General features: G+C 41.7%; 2 protein-coding genes across 5 annotated transcripts in view; one reads left to right on the top strand and one right to left on the bottom strand.

Annotated features, from left to right (window-relative positions):
- The window catches only part of vill (villin-like), a 15,230-nt gene extending 14,184 nt beyond the window's left edge, over nucleotides 1–1,046 (top strand). For all 3 annotated transcript variants that reach the window (XM_023407911.2, XM_023407913.2, XM_023407912.2), the window contains one exon: nucleotides 407–1,046. In XM_023407911.2, coding sequence (XP_023263679.1) covers nucleotides 407–520 — 114 coding nt within the window. In that variant the 3' untranslated portion in view covers nucleotides 521–1,046. The remainder of the gene's footprint in view (nucleotides 1–406) is intronic.
- On the bottom strand, nucleotides 918–16,507 carry plcd1a (phospholipase C, delta 1a). 2 transcript variants are annotated; one of them, XM_023407915.2, is made up of 15 exons: nucleotides 16,337–16,507; nucleotides 12,517–12,675; nucleotides 8,421–8,649; nucleotides 8,141–8,270; nucleotides 7,814–8,042; nucleotides 7,504–7,705; nucleotides 5,995–6,139; nucleotides 5,696–5,848; nucleotides 4,489–4,638; nucleotides 4,219–4,375; nucleotides 3,985–4,101; nucleotides 3,697–3,875; nucleotides 2,476–2,611; nucleotides 2,198–2,347; nucleotides 918–1,831 (listed from the first exon to the last, which is right to left on the bottom strand). In XM_023407915.2, exons 1-15 carry the CDS (start codon nucleotides 16,365–16,367, stop codon nucleotides 1,740–1,742), a joined length of 2,259 nt encoding a protein of 752 aa, XP_023263683.1. In that variant the 5' UTR covers nucleotides 16,368–16,507; the 3' UTR covers nucleotides 918–1,739. The 2 variants fall into 2 exon arrangements, with proteins under 2 accessions (XP_023263683.1, XP_023263682.1); XM_023407914.2 differs by lacking the exon at nucleotides 16,337–16,507 and adding an exon at nucleotides 15,017–15,249.
- Nucleotides 16,508–16,514: the final 7 nt, after the last annotated feature.

Here is a 16,514-nt window from a genome sequence, read left to right on the forward strand (position 1 = left end):
CTCACCTGTCGCTTCACCTGTCGCTTCACCTGTCGCTTCACCTGTCACCGAAAGACATACAAAATAACTACAGAGGCACAAAACTGCAAATACATGCAAAACAGCTGCAAACAGATGCAAACGACAAAGACACACAAAATGCCTCCGAAGAGACATTACGTTACCATAAAGAGATAAAACAACTACAAGGAGATTCAAAATGGCCACAGAGCATTGCGATGTGACTACAAATGGACCCTGTATCCTTTTCTAGTTGTTTTGTGTCTCTCTGTCTTGCTCCCACATAAGGAGGGGTGGCGGGGCCTTTAACCTTAACCTAACATGTGATTTGTATGCTGATGCACTAACGCTGCCTGGACAGTAGGGGTCAGTCTAACCGTTTCTGTCCTCTGCGCTCTGGTCACAGGCCCACCTGTCAGATGCGGACTTTGAGAACCTGCTCGGCACGAGTCGGCCAGACTTCCAGCGTCTGCCAAAGTGGAGGCAGAATGACTTGAAGAAAAAAGCGGGACTGTTCTGAGAAGGATTTCCTGTTGGAATCAAACGTGTCATTTTAGCTGTTGCTGAGAAAGACAGGACTGTTAGCGGTCTTCATCTGAATAACATGATGTATTTTCACCCATCAGTGACATTAGAGTGATTATAACAGCTGCATAGAAATGTAAAGCTTAACATGATTATTAAAAATGACACATTTAATGCACATGACTGAAATTAATATAAAATACATATATAATATATATATATATATATATATATATATATAAAGATTCCTCAGAATTGTTATGCTTTATACTTTTATCTATATTTAAAATGTTTGAATGTGATCATACAGTGATCAAGGTTTTTTTTTTTTTTTTTTTTTTGGCCATATTATTGTCATTTGCTGAATCACATATGAATAAATACACAAAACCTTCGACCGACTATCAGAGTTTTATTTGAGAGCTAGTGCAAATGTGGATAAGTGACACGAGGCACTGACAGTCATAAGTTTGTCATGGAAAAACAAATGGTAAAAAATACAAATAAAGTATGATTTTTTTTTTAAATATTAGGATTTTCTTGACATAAAATACTTGTAAAGTGAAGTTCAACATGTCTAGAGTAGATTCATATAATATACAGTTAATGTGCTCATAACAACAACAAGGAAGTTATAAAGCATTTTGAGTCTTTTTTAAAAGAGAGGTTAATCGCACTAACATTACAAAAATGATTAGACACGTGGACACATGCGCACAGACATGTATACCATTCATACTGCTCGACAAATACACCGTTTCCATGAGTTATGGCCTGTATGATTCTGAAGGGAAATATATAAAAGTCTGTAAAATATGAAAATACTTTTCAGAGATTCGTACAATACTAATTATTGTACTCTTCCCCGATATGGCAAACACAGTTTTTTGACTTCCTTTAAATAATTTCCTACACCAATTTTTCACAGCTCTTTCATTCACATTTTCATTCATCCTTGTCTTGTTGCCGTACAGGTACTGTCAGCCACTATTTAAAAAGCTAAAATTATACAATAACAGGAAAGCGTCAGAGACGACTGTGAGTGTTTCTTGGCAGACGACAAAATGTTTCCTCCATGAAAGACGCTTTTGAAGTATTTGGTCAGAGTTATATTATTTAGCTTTAAAACTGGACAAAATCTTTTTTTTTTTCTTTCAAGAGTTTCCAAAAACACGCTGTTCCATCCTGGCATGAGGCTTTTCCACATGCTGGGTCTACTGGACGTCCAGGAGCATGAGGTGCACAAACAGTCCAGCAGAGCAAATGACGTCACCTCTCTTGGTGAGCAGAGGGACGTGGCGATATCCTGGGGGAGAGTTGGGGGGGGGGGGGGGGGGAGGGGGGAGGAGGAAGTGAGTTTTTAGCTTTGTCAGCAAATCAGAGTTTTGTTTATGATGAACTGTCAAGATTCACATGTGTTTAACTGTAGAAAAAACTGGAGACACTCTTATTTTGAAATGAAACAACAATGCTGGTTATCCTGTCATAGCAACCACACAATTCTTTGTATCTTCACTTGGCACTTGATTATATGTTAAGTAGTGCAATACTTCAATATTTCAGTCTTTGTAGTCTCGAGGATAACTTCCTGTTGTGACTGTACTCTCGTGTGTGTGATGTGGAGTCACTGATCACCCTCTCTACTCTTTGTTCAACATCTGGACTTCTTTACCGTTCTGTACACTGGTGAGTGGTAGACAGTACTGCCCGATGAAATCATTCTGGGTTGTTGAGTCATAGTCCTCCACCACAAACTGCACCATGGCCAGCTCTGGGACTTGGATGTTAAACTGGAAGCGCTCATTCCACATGGGGTTGAACCCTGCAGGGATGGATTATTGTTCAGATGATGTGACTCATTTAAAAAAGTTTGTGATGTTTGCTCTGTGGAAAACTGATAAATCTGTTGCTTGGAAAGACTCATCGTATGTGTATGTGTGTTATGCTCACCATTGTTTTCAATGTACTGCGTCTCCTTGCTGGCGTTGTCTGCTGGGACCCCGCAGATCTCCACTCTTACCAGAGGGTCCACAATGGATGTGTGTTTGTCCTTGTTGAGTTTCGGTAACTGCTGAGCTGAGATGACCTGTTGCATAGGGATGAAAAACACAAACGAAACCACAAAAATGTAACAAAAACTTTATCATTTTTACTGCATGTTCAGTCATTGGTAAATATCAGAGTGTGAATACAAACACTTATGGTACTAAATGGTGGTTTTGACCGCGAGTTGTGCTGTGGAGGAATGTTTTTATTTTTTTGGTGGAAAGTAACTCTGCTTTATACCACCTACAGTTGAGGGCCATATATTGTAACTTTTACTCCACTATTATTTTTAAAGCTTTGATAGTGTGGATCATAAAACTGTTCTTGACGGACTGTAAGTGTGTGGGAATAACAGCCCTGACTTGGTTCAGATCATATCTTGAAGGCAGTTGCTTGTGCTGGTTCCATTGCTGATCATAAATCTGAGTGAATCACCACGATAGCTGGAGTCTTCTTTCAGCCAAACTTCCTGATGATCTCACATCTACCCGAACTCTAGCCACTTTCAAATCTAAATTCAAATCTCTTTTGCTCTCATTTCTCATTTGACTGGTTCCTCTACTGCACTTTTATTTCCCTTGATGCATTCGGAGCAACTTATAACTATTACTACTTATTACTGCATTAACTCCGCTATAACTTTTTTCTTTAAATTTTATGTATTTAAAATGTGTTCAATTTATTTATTTTAATCTCATTTTATGCTGTTACTTATCTATATCTGTTTTTTATTGCTCATTGTTTCTTAATGTTAATGCTTTCTTTTTCCTGTGTAAAGCACTTGCCTCTGTGTTTGAAATGTACTTCATAAATTAAGCTGCCTTGCTTTGCATATCATCACAAAATATAATTCACCACAATTATGTATCATTATTTATAGAAACCACCCAGAGTAGTTCAGATTTGCCCCTCCTTTATCAGCTGCAGCAGAAAAGTGAGTTGCATCAGTAATTCTAAACATAACGTTATTCTGAAATAGAGCAGGCTGCATTATGGGTGCTTTTACTTTTGGTACTTCAATTAAATTTTGATGCTAATACTTTTGTACTTTTACATTAGTAACATTTTGAATGCCTTACTTGTAACAGAGTATATCTAACCGGCAATGTGAACAATCACGCTCACCATGACATGAAAGACCTTCCTCTGTAGCCAGGGTCCCTTGGTAAGTGTGTTGGGATCAAACTGAGAGGACAAACTTCTCTGGAATTCAGGCTTCAGGATGTAGCCGCTGAAACCGTTCGGCAGAAACCGTCCCTGGTTTAGGTGCATCTCTTTGGAGGGAGTCTGGAAGTTCAGCGCCACTAAAAAAAAACGAGTCGGAGAGAGAAGGGATGATACCGTTGCTCCGCACTTTATATTTGTGACACTGACAGGCTGGATTTTTATGCAGATAGCACTGGGGGGGCGTACCTATCTGGCAGCCGACGTTCCACATGGGCACGGGGTTGTAGTTAGAGGAGTCGGTTCTGGAGCCCGCTGGGTAGATCCTACTGAGTTTGTCCATGTTGTGATGCATGTAGGCAGTAGCTGCGAAAACACATGAAAACGCTGATGCTTTAACACGCTCTCCTCCTGACAAGCCGTAATCAGGTTTGCTGTCTAACTCTAACATGTCGCTGAGGTCGGTTCCAGTTGCCTTTTTACCTGAGGAGTCCGCCAGGTTGAAAGCTTTACTCTCCTTAAAGGACGACATCTCGTAGAAGGCCTGGTTGTCTTTTGCTTGCTCGAAGCCGTTAAAGTGGACACTCTTACAGTAGATGACGATGTCCGAGAGCACTGTGGCAAGTTTGATCTTTGATTTCTGAAAAGAAACACAGGACAGCAGCTCAACCATGTTCTGCCCAAACCTGATACCTGAAACAAAATCCTTTTGTCGCATTTACAACCAATGACTAATGAGCACTTTGAGCACACCTTTGACTTGGCTTTTTGTCCATTCTCCTTACAATCTGCCGCCTCATCCTCCTCAGACACCGTGTCTTCCTCTATGCTGTTGTTACCGGTGAAGGCAGCATCCAGTTTGTTCAGTCGTTTGCCCTTGATGAGGAACTTGCCCTTCAAGTCCTGCAATCAGACGGACGAAAATGTTTTTTTTTTTTTATTTGTTGCTGTGCAGTTTCTAAACACACGAGTCAAGATACTGTGCAGCATTATGGCACGCCACTCTTCCAAACAAGCCAATGAGAGAAAGGAAAATGTTGTGTTATGCATGCATCATAATTTCCTTTGAGGCTGATTGTGCCAGAAGCATTCATCCCACGGGTGTTACATTTGAAAGAGGAGTGCACACAAGGGCTTGGAGATGTCACTGAAAGTCGATTTGACATTCTGGTACTTCCCCTCCTCTCTTTGTGTCTCTCATAGCTCAATTTTCAAATCATCCTGCAGCATTTTCAGAGCTATACTTTTCCGTCAAAGCTACGCTGACCACAGTAAGGGTTAAAAGAGGAAGCATATGAGGAAAAAATGATACGAAAAGAACAAGAAGTACTGAATAATAGTGTAAAAACAAAAAGGAAAAGCAGAAAAGTGACTCAATAATTCTGAGGGAGGTTGGGGCTGTACACATCCCTTTTGTGTGTGAATACAAATCCTACTGCAGCTGTGTGTAGTCCTCACATGTCTGGTGGACAAACACTGAATACTTTTCACATACAAATGAGATTCCACGTGCTAACGAAGTCTCTCGTTAAGCAAGATATTCTCTCGCACGCTTCCAAGTCTCACAGTCAGATCTTATAACAACCCGCGATTCCAAAAACTGCTTCAACATGTCAATAAAATGCAAAACCCAAGTCTTCGTTTTGGTCTATCAACACACACAGAGAAGGATCAGAGGCTTGAGATGGAGGCCGTTTGGATTATGTGGTAGTGGTTTATTTGGTGCTCACATAACGAGATGGGCCTTACTTCAATCTAATCAGCTTCCTTTCCCAGACAAATCTAATAGTCAAGTTAAAGTAAACAGGAAAGTGAAAAAAAAAAAAGCTGGCACAGTGGTTCATTAACTTAAGAGGTGGAATTTTTAGGCGTGGTCTTCCTTTGGTGTTTATTTGGGAGGGTATTTACAGCAAGGCTCTAAATACGCTGAATGTAATGTGTCTCAGTGAGCCCAGGTTACCTCAGGTGAGGGGAAGTTGGTCGGCATGGTTTTGCCCAGGGGCTTTGTGACCAAAGCATCGCCCAGGATGGAAATCAAGTGATGGGCCATGAGCTTCTGTTGGTCCACGGTGCAGTGGTTCTCCAGGGACAGGATCACTGGGTAGTCCGACGTCTGGAAAACAAAGGAAACAATCATTCAGTGAAGGTGACGCTTATAGCTTCCCAATAACTGTATGAATGAGAACAACAGGAAATTAAATCATCAAAATTAGCAGCCTGATACACCCTGTCCCACAAGTAATACAACATCTCACGTACTTTGAAGGCGTACTCTTTGATGGCTTTGATGACGTCTCTGAAGAGCACTTTGGATGTGAGTGTGTAGCCGTGATAAATGACAGGCTCCCCGTTAGCCCCGTCCCAACAGTCCAGCTCCACACAGCGGCAGCTCTTCATGAGCGCTCTGCAAGGAGAAGAAGACGACCTCGATGACCACCAACGCACCACAGAGATCACTCTTGGCCTCCTCGCATTGCAGAAATGTTTCCAGGAACTCAGGAACTTCACTTGAATTTCAACAAAAAGGAGCTAGTGCTAGCTAGCTAGTTTTGGTACCTGCCCCCCCAACAAGTCCCTGCCCAAAGCCTCCTATGGTAAGATCCATGAACTATTGGGGGCATTCAGTCCGACACTGGTTGTCACTTGTAACTAGAATTACTTCCCTGTTTATCCAGAGTCATGTAAAATATTAGTCTTGTCATAATTGCTGTGCTGTGTGAAGTTATGGCTAAAAAGGTATATTCTGTGAGGTCACAGTGACCTTGACTTCGGCGAGTTCATGCTTGAGTCCAAGTCAATGTTTGTGCCAAATTTGAAGAAATTCCCTCAAGGCATTACTGAGATATCATGTTCACAAGAATGGGATGGACAGGCGGTCGGACTGACTTAAAGCCGTATTGTGATTGATTAGTTTTTTGTAGCCGTGTTCTAATTGGTTGGTTTGCCTTATTCTGAATGGTTAGTTGATTTGTAGATTTATTCTGATTGGTAGGTCAGTAGCCGTGTTCTGATCTAAAACAAAAATCTTGCTGTTGCCTGTTTGTGGACGTAGAGACTGAGGGAAAGGGTGTGGCTGGGTAAAGTCCTCTCGTATACAAGCTCAAGTCTACTGCAGTTTTCTTTAGTTACACTCTACTAGCATGGTGTTCAATCAGTGCTGCCTCTGCACAGCTGCTGGGCTCACACAGCAACCACTTTATCGAATAATGTTCGCTAAACAAATCATAACTAACTACTGTGATGTCTGCTGCTGCTGCATTCACATCCTCTCCTAAGTCCAGAAGTTGTGATGTTAAAGTGTGTTTGTTCCCCATAAATGTAGAGATATTGTAAAAAGAGCAGTTTGGCTCTGGTGCAGCTGCCTGGTGGTCAGGAGCGAGGTTAGGGGCTGCTTCCTCTCACATTCAGACAACGGGAACAAAGCAGCAGCATTTTCCTCTTCAGCTGGGGAGTGTGTCACACAATTCTCATAAGTAGTGTAAAGGGCCTGATTGTTATAAATATTAAAGGTCGTACCATTTTTGAGTTTAAGTTGAAATGAATGAAATGATGACTAATATACAATATATGAGCAGCGATTCCTCAATCAACTTACGCTTACAAGGTTTTCAAGGCCATGCATTTCCCTTTGTTACACAGGAGGACTCAAGGCTCATCTGCGCATGCACACACCTTGACCTCAGCCCCAGATGGTGTGGGCTTAGCCACAGACCATATCAACTCCTAGAAAATGCCCCTGATGTACAGCATGTTGATAAAAATAGTTACTTTATGTAGGCCTCTGTGCTGCTGGGCCCTTTGAGTTGGTCTTCCATCAGGTATGTGTTGTGTGAGGAGGAGATGTAATAATGGTTGAGGGGCTGGCTCATGTCCTGGTACACAAGTTTGTGGGCCGGGTTGAGGATGGATCCCTCCTCTTGGTGCAGATACATCAGGAAGCCGTCTTTTGTCATGTGCTTCTTCTGCTTCGCTGGTGAACAGAGGACATGACGGACGTGACGGATGCGATACGATATGTGGAATGTGAGCTACGTATCAAAGTCAAAGCTGATGGGGGGGTTTTCTGAGTTAACCCTACCTGTTCCATCCATCTCGTATTTCTCGATCAGCTTGAGAGCGTCCTCCATGGACACCTGCTCCCTCTGCTCATTCAGCAGGAAGCTCAGCAGGTCTCTGGCGCTCATCTGACCCTCTGTTTGAGCGTACTTCCCATAAATCACATCTATCTCCTCCCGCTGCGTTAGTAGGTCGTAGAAGTGCTTGATCTCCGCGCCTTCCAGGGATCCTGAATTGGACTCGTCACATTTCTACACAACATTATGAAACATTAATCAATCAACCAGATCACTTGATTTGAACTCTGATGAACTATAAGAAGTGAATGGATTTTCTGAGAGAGAGTCACCTTGAAGATTTCCTCTGCGTAAGTGTCATCAACCTCGATGTTTATCTGTCGCAGGAAGTGCTTCAGCTCCTTCAGGGTCATCTTATTGTCTTCATTCTTGTCTGCTTTTCGCATGCAGTTGATGATCCAGCTGGCATTTAGATGTAAGGATGCTGTTTACTCTTATTCTAGCGAAGTATTCAACTTGAGCACTCTGTGATTTTAAAACATCTTTGAAATAAAAGAAGAAAAACAACAAATCTGGACGTGCAAAAGGTAATAAGCAATGTCTCGAGGATACTGCTCGCTCTTCTGCTGCCGGTTGAGGTTGCGCATGTTGCTGATGAGCTTGTTCAGGCTGTTGACCCACTGTTTGGCTTCCCCCCCACTGATGGCCATCAGGTCAAGATTTCTCTTGCGACCCTTGAAGATGATGGAGAAGCACTGCTCTTCGACGGTGGCGTCGGTGTATTTATTAAGGCCCTCGGACTGACGGCCCATGCGCACTGAATCAATGTCATCAATGGAGACTGTTAGGAGAGAGGAGAGGAAAGTGAATGTTTAAAATTCTTGCCCTGGAGGCATCGTCAAGGGTTGGCTTGATAATATCTTGAGTTAGCAGATGTAAGCCCTCAAGCTCACTTAGAGAGAAACATAAACAAGTCTAAACAACACTGCCAAAGACAGGATTCAAATCCTTTCAATTTCGAGTTAAATTAAGTTTGACATGCAAATACCCTCTTGCGATTTGGAATCAAGTCTCTTAAAGTTTCCTTTACAAACAAAATCAAATCAACACCTCCTTTGTCAGCCTACAAATGTAATATATTTTTAATATTACATTATAAAAATATTTATATAATTATAGATTTTTGGTTCCCATACCTTTTGGTAAGGCATAGGATGTGGTGCCTATAGTTTTAGATATCTAAAGAAAAGACATTTATGAGATACAATACATTTTCCTGTATTTCAGCCGTTAATCAGAGGACAATAAAAAGTTGACACTTGTAGCTTAATGATAAAAATTTCTTACTGCAGAAATTCTACATTAAAAATCAATCAATAGATTTTTTTATTCTGTCATTATCAGTGGTAATCATTAACGGCTTTGTTAGAGCCACATGTCGTTTTGAGTGTGATATTTGGGCATATTCAGGAAGTAGCTGACAGTCACAGTTGGCACCTGGAAACACAAGTTAACAATCCTCCTGAAGACATGACAGTATCTTGAGGCGGCAGACGTTTTGTCCCGATGGACCCGACAGTTTTTACATCTTATCAACAGGAGGCTTTTGTTTCTGTGTGGTAGCCTTCACTCACACAAGGAGCATGACAGTAACAGATAAAAACATGGCCTTCAAACAGCCTTCAAAGCACACTGCATGTTTTCATTTTCTTGCTAAATGTGCAACGCGCAGCTACCAAACATGTTTGCATAACAAGAAGTTGATCCAAAATCTTGTTTACCAAAAACTCAGCAATTTGGCCTAAATAGTTTTAAGAATTACGAGCCCTCTGAGACTGTGTAAGAGGAGGTCTCTCCGACATTTTCTTGTTGTCTGCTGAGCACTTGGATTCTTTGGCAACCCAAACACATTCCCAACAGTTTGATGCAATCTGGCCTGCCTTGATCCCCTCGCCTCACACACTGGCACACCCGGGCAACAACAGAAAAGTGATCGACATTTCTAGTGCTAAAAATACTTTGGTTTATCAGACACCCCACGCACAAAGACAACAAACACCGACAGCCTCTGCACACACAGCCTGTTTACCCTTACACTGGTGGCTAGCGCTATTGTTGAGCAGCTTAATGTACGGAAGAGTGTGCATGACCACGGATGATGTCATCACGCTAAATGGCAACAACTGCCCTTCTAACAAAACACCAAAGAGTACAGGCTTAGCTAAGAGGTCATATGTTATAGTTGAACCACAATCACAGTGTTTCCACCATTTACATCTCAAGGTTCGTCTAATGAAGAGCAGCCATTGTTCTGGTGAAAATCAGAGACTGTCTAGGGGCAGAATGAATCTAAAGGTCAGACTACTTGAAGAGAAAAACAGAGGGGGGGGGGGGGGGGGGGGTGGTATGGTCAAACACACCCAAGGCTGGAGGGTGTACACTCAGCTGACTGCTAGATGAACAAAATACCTTGAAAGCATTCACCAGAAGGGGAGTGTTTGTTTAATCTGTGCATGCACGTTATCCTCAGCAACAACAGACCACTGTGGAGGAGTTTAGGGTTGTGAATTTGGACCCGTTTCAGAGAATCCCATCTGGGGAGACCGACCACAGTGTCCAAGACACGTCAACCGTGTCACGCAGGCATTGCTTGAATACCAGATGAAATTTCACACAAAGAGATTATTGTCCCAGCCCGACAAAGTACATGCCGCTGTTTCTGAAAGTCTTTTCTCCAAAGGGGAAGAAGACAAAATTCAGCAGTGTAGAGAGTGTAGAGGGTTAGTTCGCCGTGTCAGAGTGTGCGCACACACTTGACCTTCAGGTTAATATTCAGCTTGGGGTTGACTGTTTTGTGAAATGACCAAAACAATATTTGAGGAAAGGCATGCAAAACAATAACCACCTAATTACCCTATCTGTTAGATGTGTTTGACTATGAGCCTGAGAATTGTGTTTTAGTCAAATTCTGATCTGATAAGTCTGTTGACATTATTAATGTTGGAATAGATTTTTCGGCAATGATCAGCTTTTGCTCTGTGACGAACCACAGTGATATGAGGAACATGTCTAATGAGACGTGCCAACTTCATAATGTAATGGAAATCCACGGACATCTACTTTATACGACCCCTGACGGTGTGTACGCATGTGTATGTGTGTGTGTGTGTAAATGCTATAAAGGCAAACAGCTGTCAATGAGTGTGGGAAAACAGACAGACACAGCTTTACACAGTTTCAGAGTATGGGTGGTTTACAGGCCCGGCAGCTCAGACACAAATGTGTCTATAGTATCAAAAAGCTGGTGTCAAATATTTTCATTAGATGTTCTAATTTCAGGCACTGAGCAGTTATTGAAGTCATTAAAGATGCAATAGCTGATTGTTTAACTGCTTGGGGCCAGCTGACACAAGCAGAAACTATCTACACTATTGATTATTATTGATTCTTATATATAAGTTCATAATCCTCAGACTAAAGTATTGAGTAAAGTGTTATTTTGGTACTGATAACAAGTCAGATATCATAGTGGCATTAATACAGAAAAGATTTAAATGATATCCAGCACTGCATGTACTGTACTTCTAAATATTTAGACAAGTCAAGACGAGTCAACTTTATTTATGTAACCCAGAATTTGATTTGGCTTGGGGGGTTTTACAGTCTGATCAACATATGACACTGTATATTTTTAGATCTCTGAATTGGATAGTTAAAAAAAAAAAAATCCATAGAAAAAAAAGGTAGGGAAAAACAGGAAATGGATCCCTCTTCCAGCACGGAGGCAAACATCCAATAGACATCCTGTCATTTTTATAATATAGATTTACGACATGGAGAAAAACTGAATGAGAATATGTCCTATAACTGCTCACGGATAAAAGGCTAAACTTATACCATAAACTTTGTTTTGTTTGCTTTGATAAAATGCTTCAGTAAGGCCGAGCAACAGATAAATCTTATACAAAAACTGGTTAGACAATACGTGCCGCCCTCCCACACTCTCTTACCTTATGCCAAAGCACTTTAGAGCAGAGTGGTAATTGTGGCTTGCTAAAGCCCACAGGAAAGCAATAAAAACACGTAGCTTATTTTCCGTAAACAAGGAAATGCCTGTGAACTTAAGGCCCATCTCTAAGCAAGTGTGGTCATGTTGAAAACAAAAAAAACAGTTTTGGCACATCACCGTTAACTCACTGCTTGATCACATCCCCTGTGTCTGTGTCTGTTGTGTCTGTGTGGCGACTATAAGACGCGCTGCTCTGTCTTCCAGTGTTTGTTCAAGGCTCAGGCTCGGGGCAGAGGTTAACAGGACTGGTAGCAGCAGCCGTCGGATGGGAGGGAAATCAGAGCAACCAGAGGCACCAGGGACTTATATATTATCACACCCTGACAGTGGATCACTGAACCAGAAATCACAGAAAAATAAATCTCTCTCAACACACTTGGAAAAACATAGTCAGGATTCAAACTAGCATTTTCCAGACTGTCTTTGGCCGCATACATTATCTGTGTGAGTTGTTTCCATTCCCCCACTTCCTCTCATATATTCTCTACTACTAGAAGGATTTGAGGGGTGTGTTGTGTCTTAAGGCAAAAAGCTATTGTTAAGATCTGAAAGGAGAGCTCCAAGTTGACAGGATAATAGAAAAATTATGTGCAGGTCAAAAAAGACACAGAGAGGACCCCGGTGGAAGATGACACTCACAGGTGTGATATTTCTTGAACATTTTGTGGGACTCGTGCCACAAGGTCTTGCAGTCTTCTTGCAGTTTGAAGAGACGGTTCTTCTTCCAGGTGCTGGAGCGGATCTTGATCAGCTCCCCGCCGATCAGCAGGAACTGGAGATCCGGATCCCCCTCCAAACCTGCGGGAGCGGGGACAAAAGGGAGAGTCGCACACGATTTTTATAAATTCGGTTGACGCACTGTGTCAGATGTAGCAAGGACTGTCACTATGGAGAAAAGTTAGGGGTTGGTACTTCAATAGAAAAGTGTGGTGAGATTTTTCCTATTATCAACCTACAAAACCAACATTTCATTGATCATATGTATAAGTATAGTTTGTGTAGCCAAAGCCTGATAAACTGTTTCTGTGCCGACTGTTAAAAATACATCAGTGAGCCGCTGCGTTGCAATCGACTGGCAAGTTCCCTCTCAATGAACTTGGGCACAGTAGTTTATGATGAGTCACCCGACATAATACCGCCCTGTTGCCAGAAATACTCATTAACACACCAAATACGCAGCTGAAAATAGTCTCCAACAAAAAAATAAATAAAAATGAAGGTGTACATCTGTAAGCGTTTTATGTCTTTATTAAAAACCAATGGTCTTGAGGCTGAGAGCCTTTTCTTTCAAGGACACACAGCACCACCTAAAGTCCACTAAGAACCCTAATTTAGCTCTACCTACTTTATCTCTGCAGAAATTTACAATAACTGTATTATAAGGTGGTCAGGACTGAATTGTTTTGCCTCCCAGCTGAGCTTCAAACCAGTTCACAGAGACAGTGTTTTATAACTCAAGTGAAGCAATTTGCTGATTATGGCTTTCTGCGAAGGGTGTGTGTGAGATTTGCTGAAAGCATGATTCATGATTCATGTTCAACACTACATGAAGCCACAAGGACAGTGTTGGCAGTACAATGTTTAGTTTATTTGTTTTCCACTTGTACAAAAGTAAGGTAATGCTAATGTGTTTGTCAGTGTAGATGGGTGGGACTGAACTTTTTACACATATCTTTTTGACTCACACAAGTAAAATGGAATACAGAGCACTCTGCGACATGAGAGTCATGAGAGAGAAATGAGAGTGACTGATGTCCTCTCAGTGTGCAAAGGGCAACTGGGGATAAATACATTCACTCATTTGGGACTGTGTCAGGGTCGTGGGCAGAGCCACAACATTACAGACATTTCTTTTCCCCCTAGGTCGCACCACAAACTCACAGAGGCTGTTTATGAGTCTCTGGCCTGTCTGCAGGCAGGGCGGAGGGCTGGGTAAGGCAACTCCAGAGCTTCAACCCCGCCTCTGCCCAGTCAGGCTTTCTGCTGGGAGCTTAAACTCCCTTTACACGAAGTTGCAGCTCCTACTTGCCTATCATCTCCTTTTTCATATAGTCTACCTCACTGTAGTTTCGATATGTTGTGGCTGACTGTTCTCTTACAAAGAGTGACCAGTCAGCCACAAATAAATAGTTAATGATTCTTAACATTTCCCAAATCATAAACGTGAGTCATTCTGTAACTGATGAGAATCAGATGACCTTTCTTTTTTTTTTTTGGCAGGGTCATCAGTTTCAGATGCAAGACTGGATCAGAAATGATCTTGAAACTATATTGTAGAGCATACACCCTCTGTGAGGCAAGCTGGGGCAAGAAGGGGTCAAGAATTAAGGTAAAGAGTGATGCCTTGGAGGTACGAGTTAATGATATGGGTTCACAGAGGGAGGGAGAGGGAGTCTTTGAGTACAACATGATAATAAGTGTGGTTTGAGATTTGAAGAAACTTTTCACGTCCCATTTATGAACGCTATTTAAAAAGACCAAACCAAACAAGGTGCAACAGGTTGTATATTATCAAATGATGAAATAAGGGAAGAATGAATTTCCCTCACATGTTCCATTGTCATAGCAACACTCACTGTGTATTATTTTCCCTTTTGCACTTCATTGCCCTGTTGTGCCTTCTCTTTCAAGATGACTAATAAATGAAACTGCCACTGTGTTACACGCGACAAAGCCACAAGAGAGTGCGTCTTCTTTCACGTAAAATCGCCTTTCTGTGTTTGTCCCTTCGTTTGAATCACAGAAAAGGGTATGTCGTGACATTTATCAACAGCACCACAACAACCCCACGAGCCAAAGCCTCCTCTGAGTTGTCATTCTGGCAGAAAGAAGGAAGAATGCAACGCTCCAGGCAATGAGGAAGCATCCATAAAGCCCCTTTACAGTCAAATATACACGTTACGTCCCAACAACACAAACATGCGTTTTATCCTCAGATTACATAAGATCACTGACATATGTTAAAGATATAAAGATAAGATCTTCCAAAGTCGACGTTATCTAAACATTGTGGGTATATGCGGGTGTGTTTATGTGTGTGTGTGCGCGTGCTCCTGATAATGTTGGCAAAATAATCAGAGCGCGCGCCACTCTGCTTTGGACCCAAGCTCCGCCACATTTGCACCTTTTGGGGACTTACCTAGGCGTTTTCCATTCTCCTGTGCAACTTTTTTCACCTGCTCCTGGAAAGCCAGCTCCTCGGAGGTTGTCCTTTTTGGACGTTTATGTAAACAAGACATTATGGACTAACTTTTTTTTTTTTTTTTTGCAGTTAAAAAAAGGAGTAAAATATCCAGTTGGTGTTAAATCTGTGCTCGGTGTGGAGGAGAAGCAGGCACCACGTAGTTCTCCCCTCGTGGGGCGGGTCTAAACTCATCTGTTGCTGTGTTATAGCCGCTGTTCCCTGCGGCGGCGACCGACCAGCTGTGCACACTCTGGGTAGGACTTTTAACACTATGGCGAAAAAGTCTGGTATCTGGTAATTTAGTTCCACCTTCAACCTCAAAATCTTATTGGTGTTGATACGTCTTAATACCACTGGGTTGGGACACTTCTGATTGGTTCCAGTGGTGATTCAGGTATTTTAGTCACTGTCTGTTTTAGATCCTTGCAGAAAGGAGAAGTCTCATTCCAATTATGATTATTTAGTTGTTTTTCCAGGAAAATCAAAGACATAATAAGCGACATTATGGCTTTAAATTGGCTACATGTTGCACTGTGTTGTTATGCAGCAGCTTTTAGTTAACACACATTTCTTTTTTCTATATGGGCTCGGCTGGATCTGCTACTCTGTCTTTTTCCACACTCCATTAAAATCAATAGTATATAACTTTACATGTTATTGAATCCTTACAGAACTACTGAGCTGTGAATTAGCGCCACCCTATGATAAGAAGTATATAAAAATGTAGTTGTGATTGGATTGCCCCGCGCTTGAAACTTTAATTTAATTGGACATCAAATGTTTCAGTGTCCTTATAGATACGTTATAACACGGATCCACCCTGTCCTTTTAAATCTGTCACCGATCATCAGCAGGCAACACAGGCCACATGCATGTGGTTATAAATTACAGTGAAGCATGAGATTGTGAAACCAACATACTTCTCTCCTGCTGTATGAAATGTGACATTGTCCTAGCAACGGAAATATGTCACCAGACAAAACCATTCACCCCACCCTGAACATCAACATAAAAATTTAATTTATAGGAAAACAAAAAGCAGCATAGATCATAAAATCGGGAAGCATTTCTCCGACGACGAAACCACAAGTAGTTTATAAACAGATTATATCGTGCCATGAAGATAAAAGCCGGTCAAACAATTTTTCCAACATAAAGTGGAGTTTTCAATCCAGCCCAGAAATGACACCCTAGGACATAGATGGAAACATTACAGCATGTGAGCTCTTTAATACAGATAGTAATTAGACAGTAAATCTGTAAGTCACCACTCACCAAACTTCCCAGCTGTGCCATTTGCCTCCATTCTGATTTCAGTCAAAATAAATCACCATGCACCAGGGATAAAGTCCTCTTCTCGTCCAGAACACTCTCAGTTATATGATGGGAATTATCACCACCATAAAGCTCGTCTGTTTGTCCTATGTAGGGAAAAATCCAATCTGTGTCCCCC

Source organism: Seriola lalandi, unplaced genomic scaffold, assembly GCF_002814215.2.
Source record: "Seriola lalandi dorsalis isolate HSWRI2012SDOR001 ecotype SW California unplaced genomic scaffold, Sedor1 jcf7180002054351, whole genome shotgun sequence".
NCBI classification, from domain to species: domain Eukaryota; kingdom Metazoa; phylum Chordata; class Actinopteri; order Carangiformes; family Carangidae; genus Seriola; species Seriola lalandi.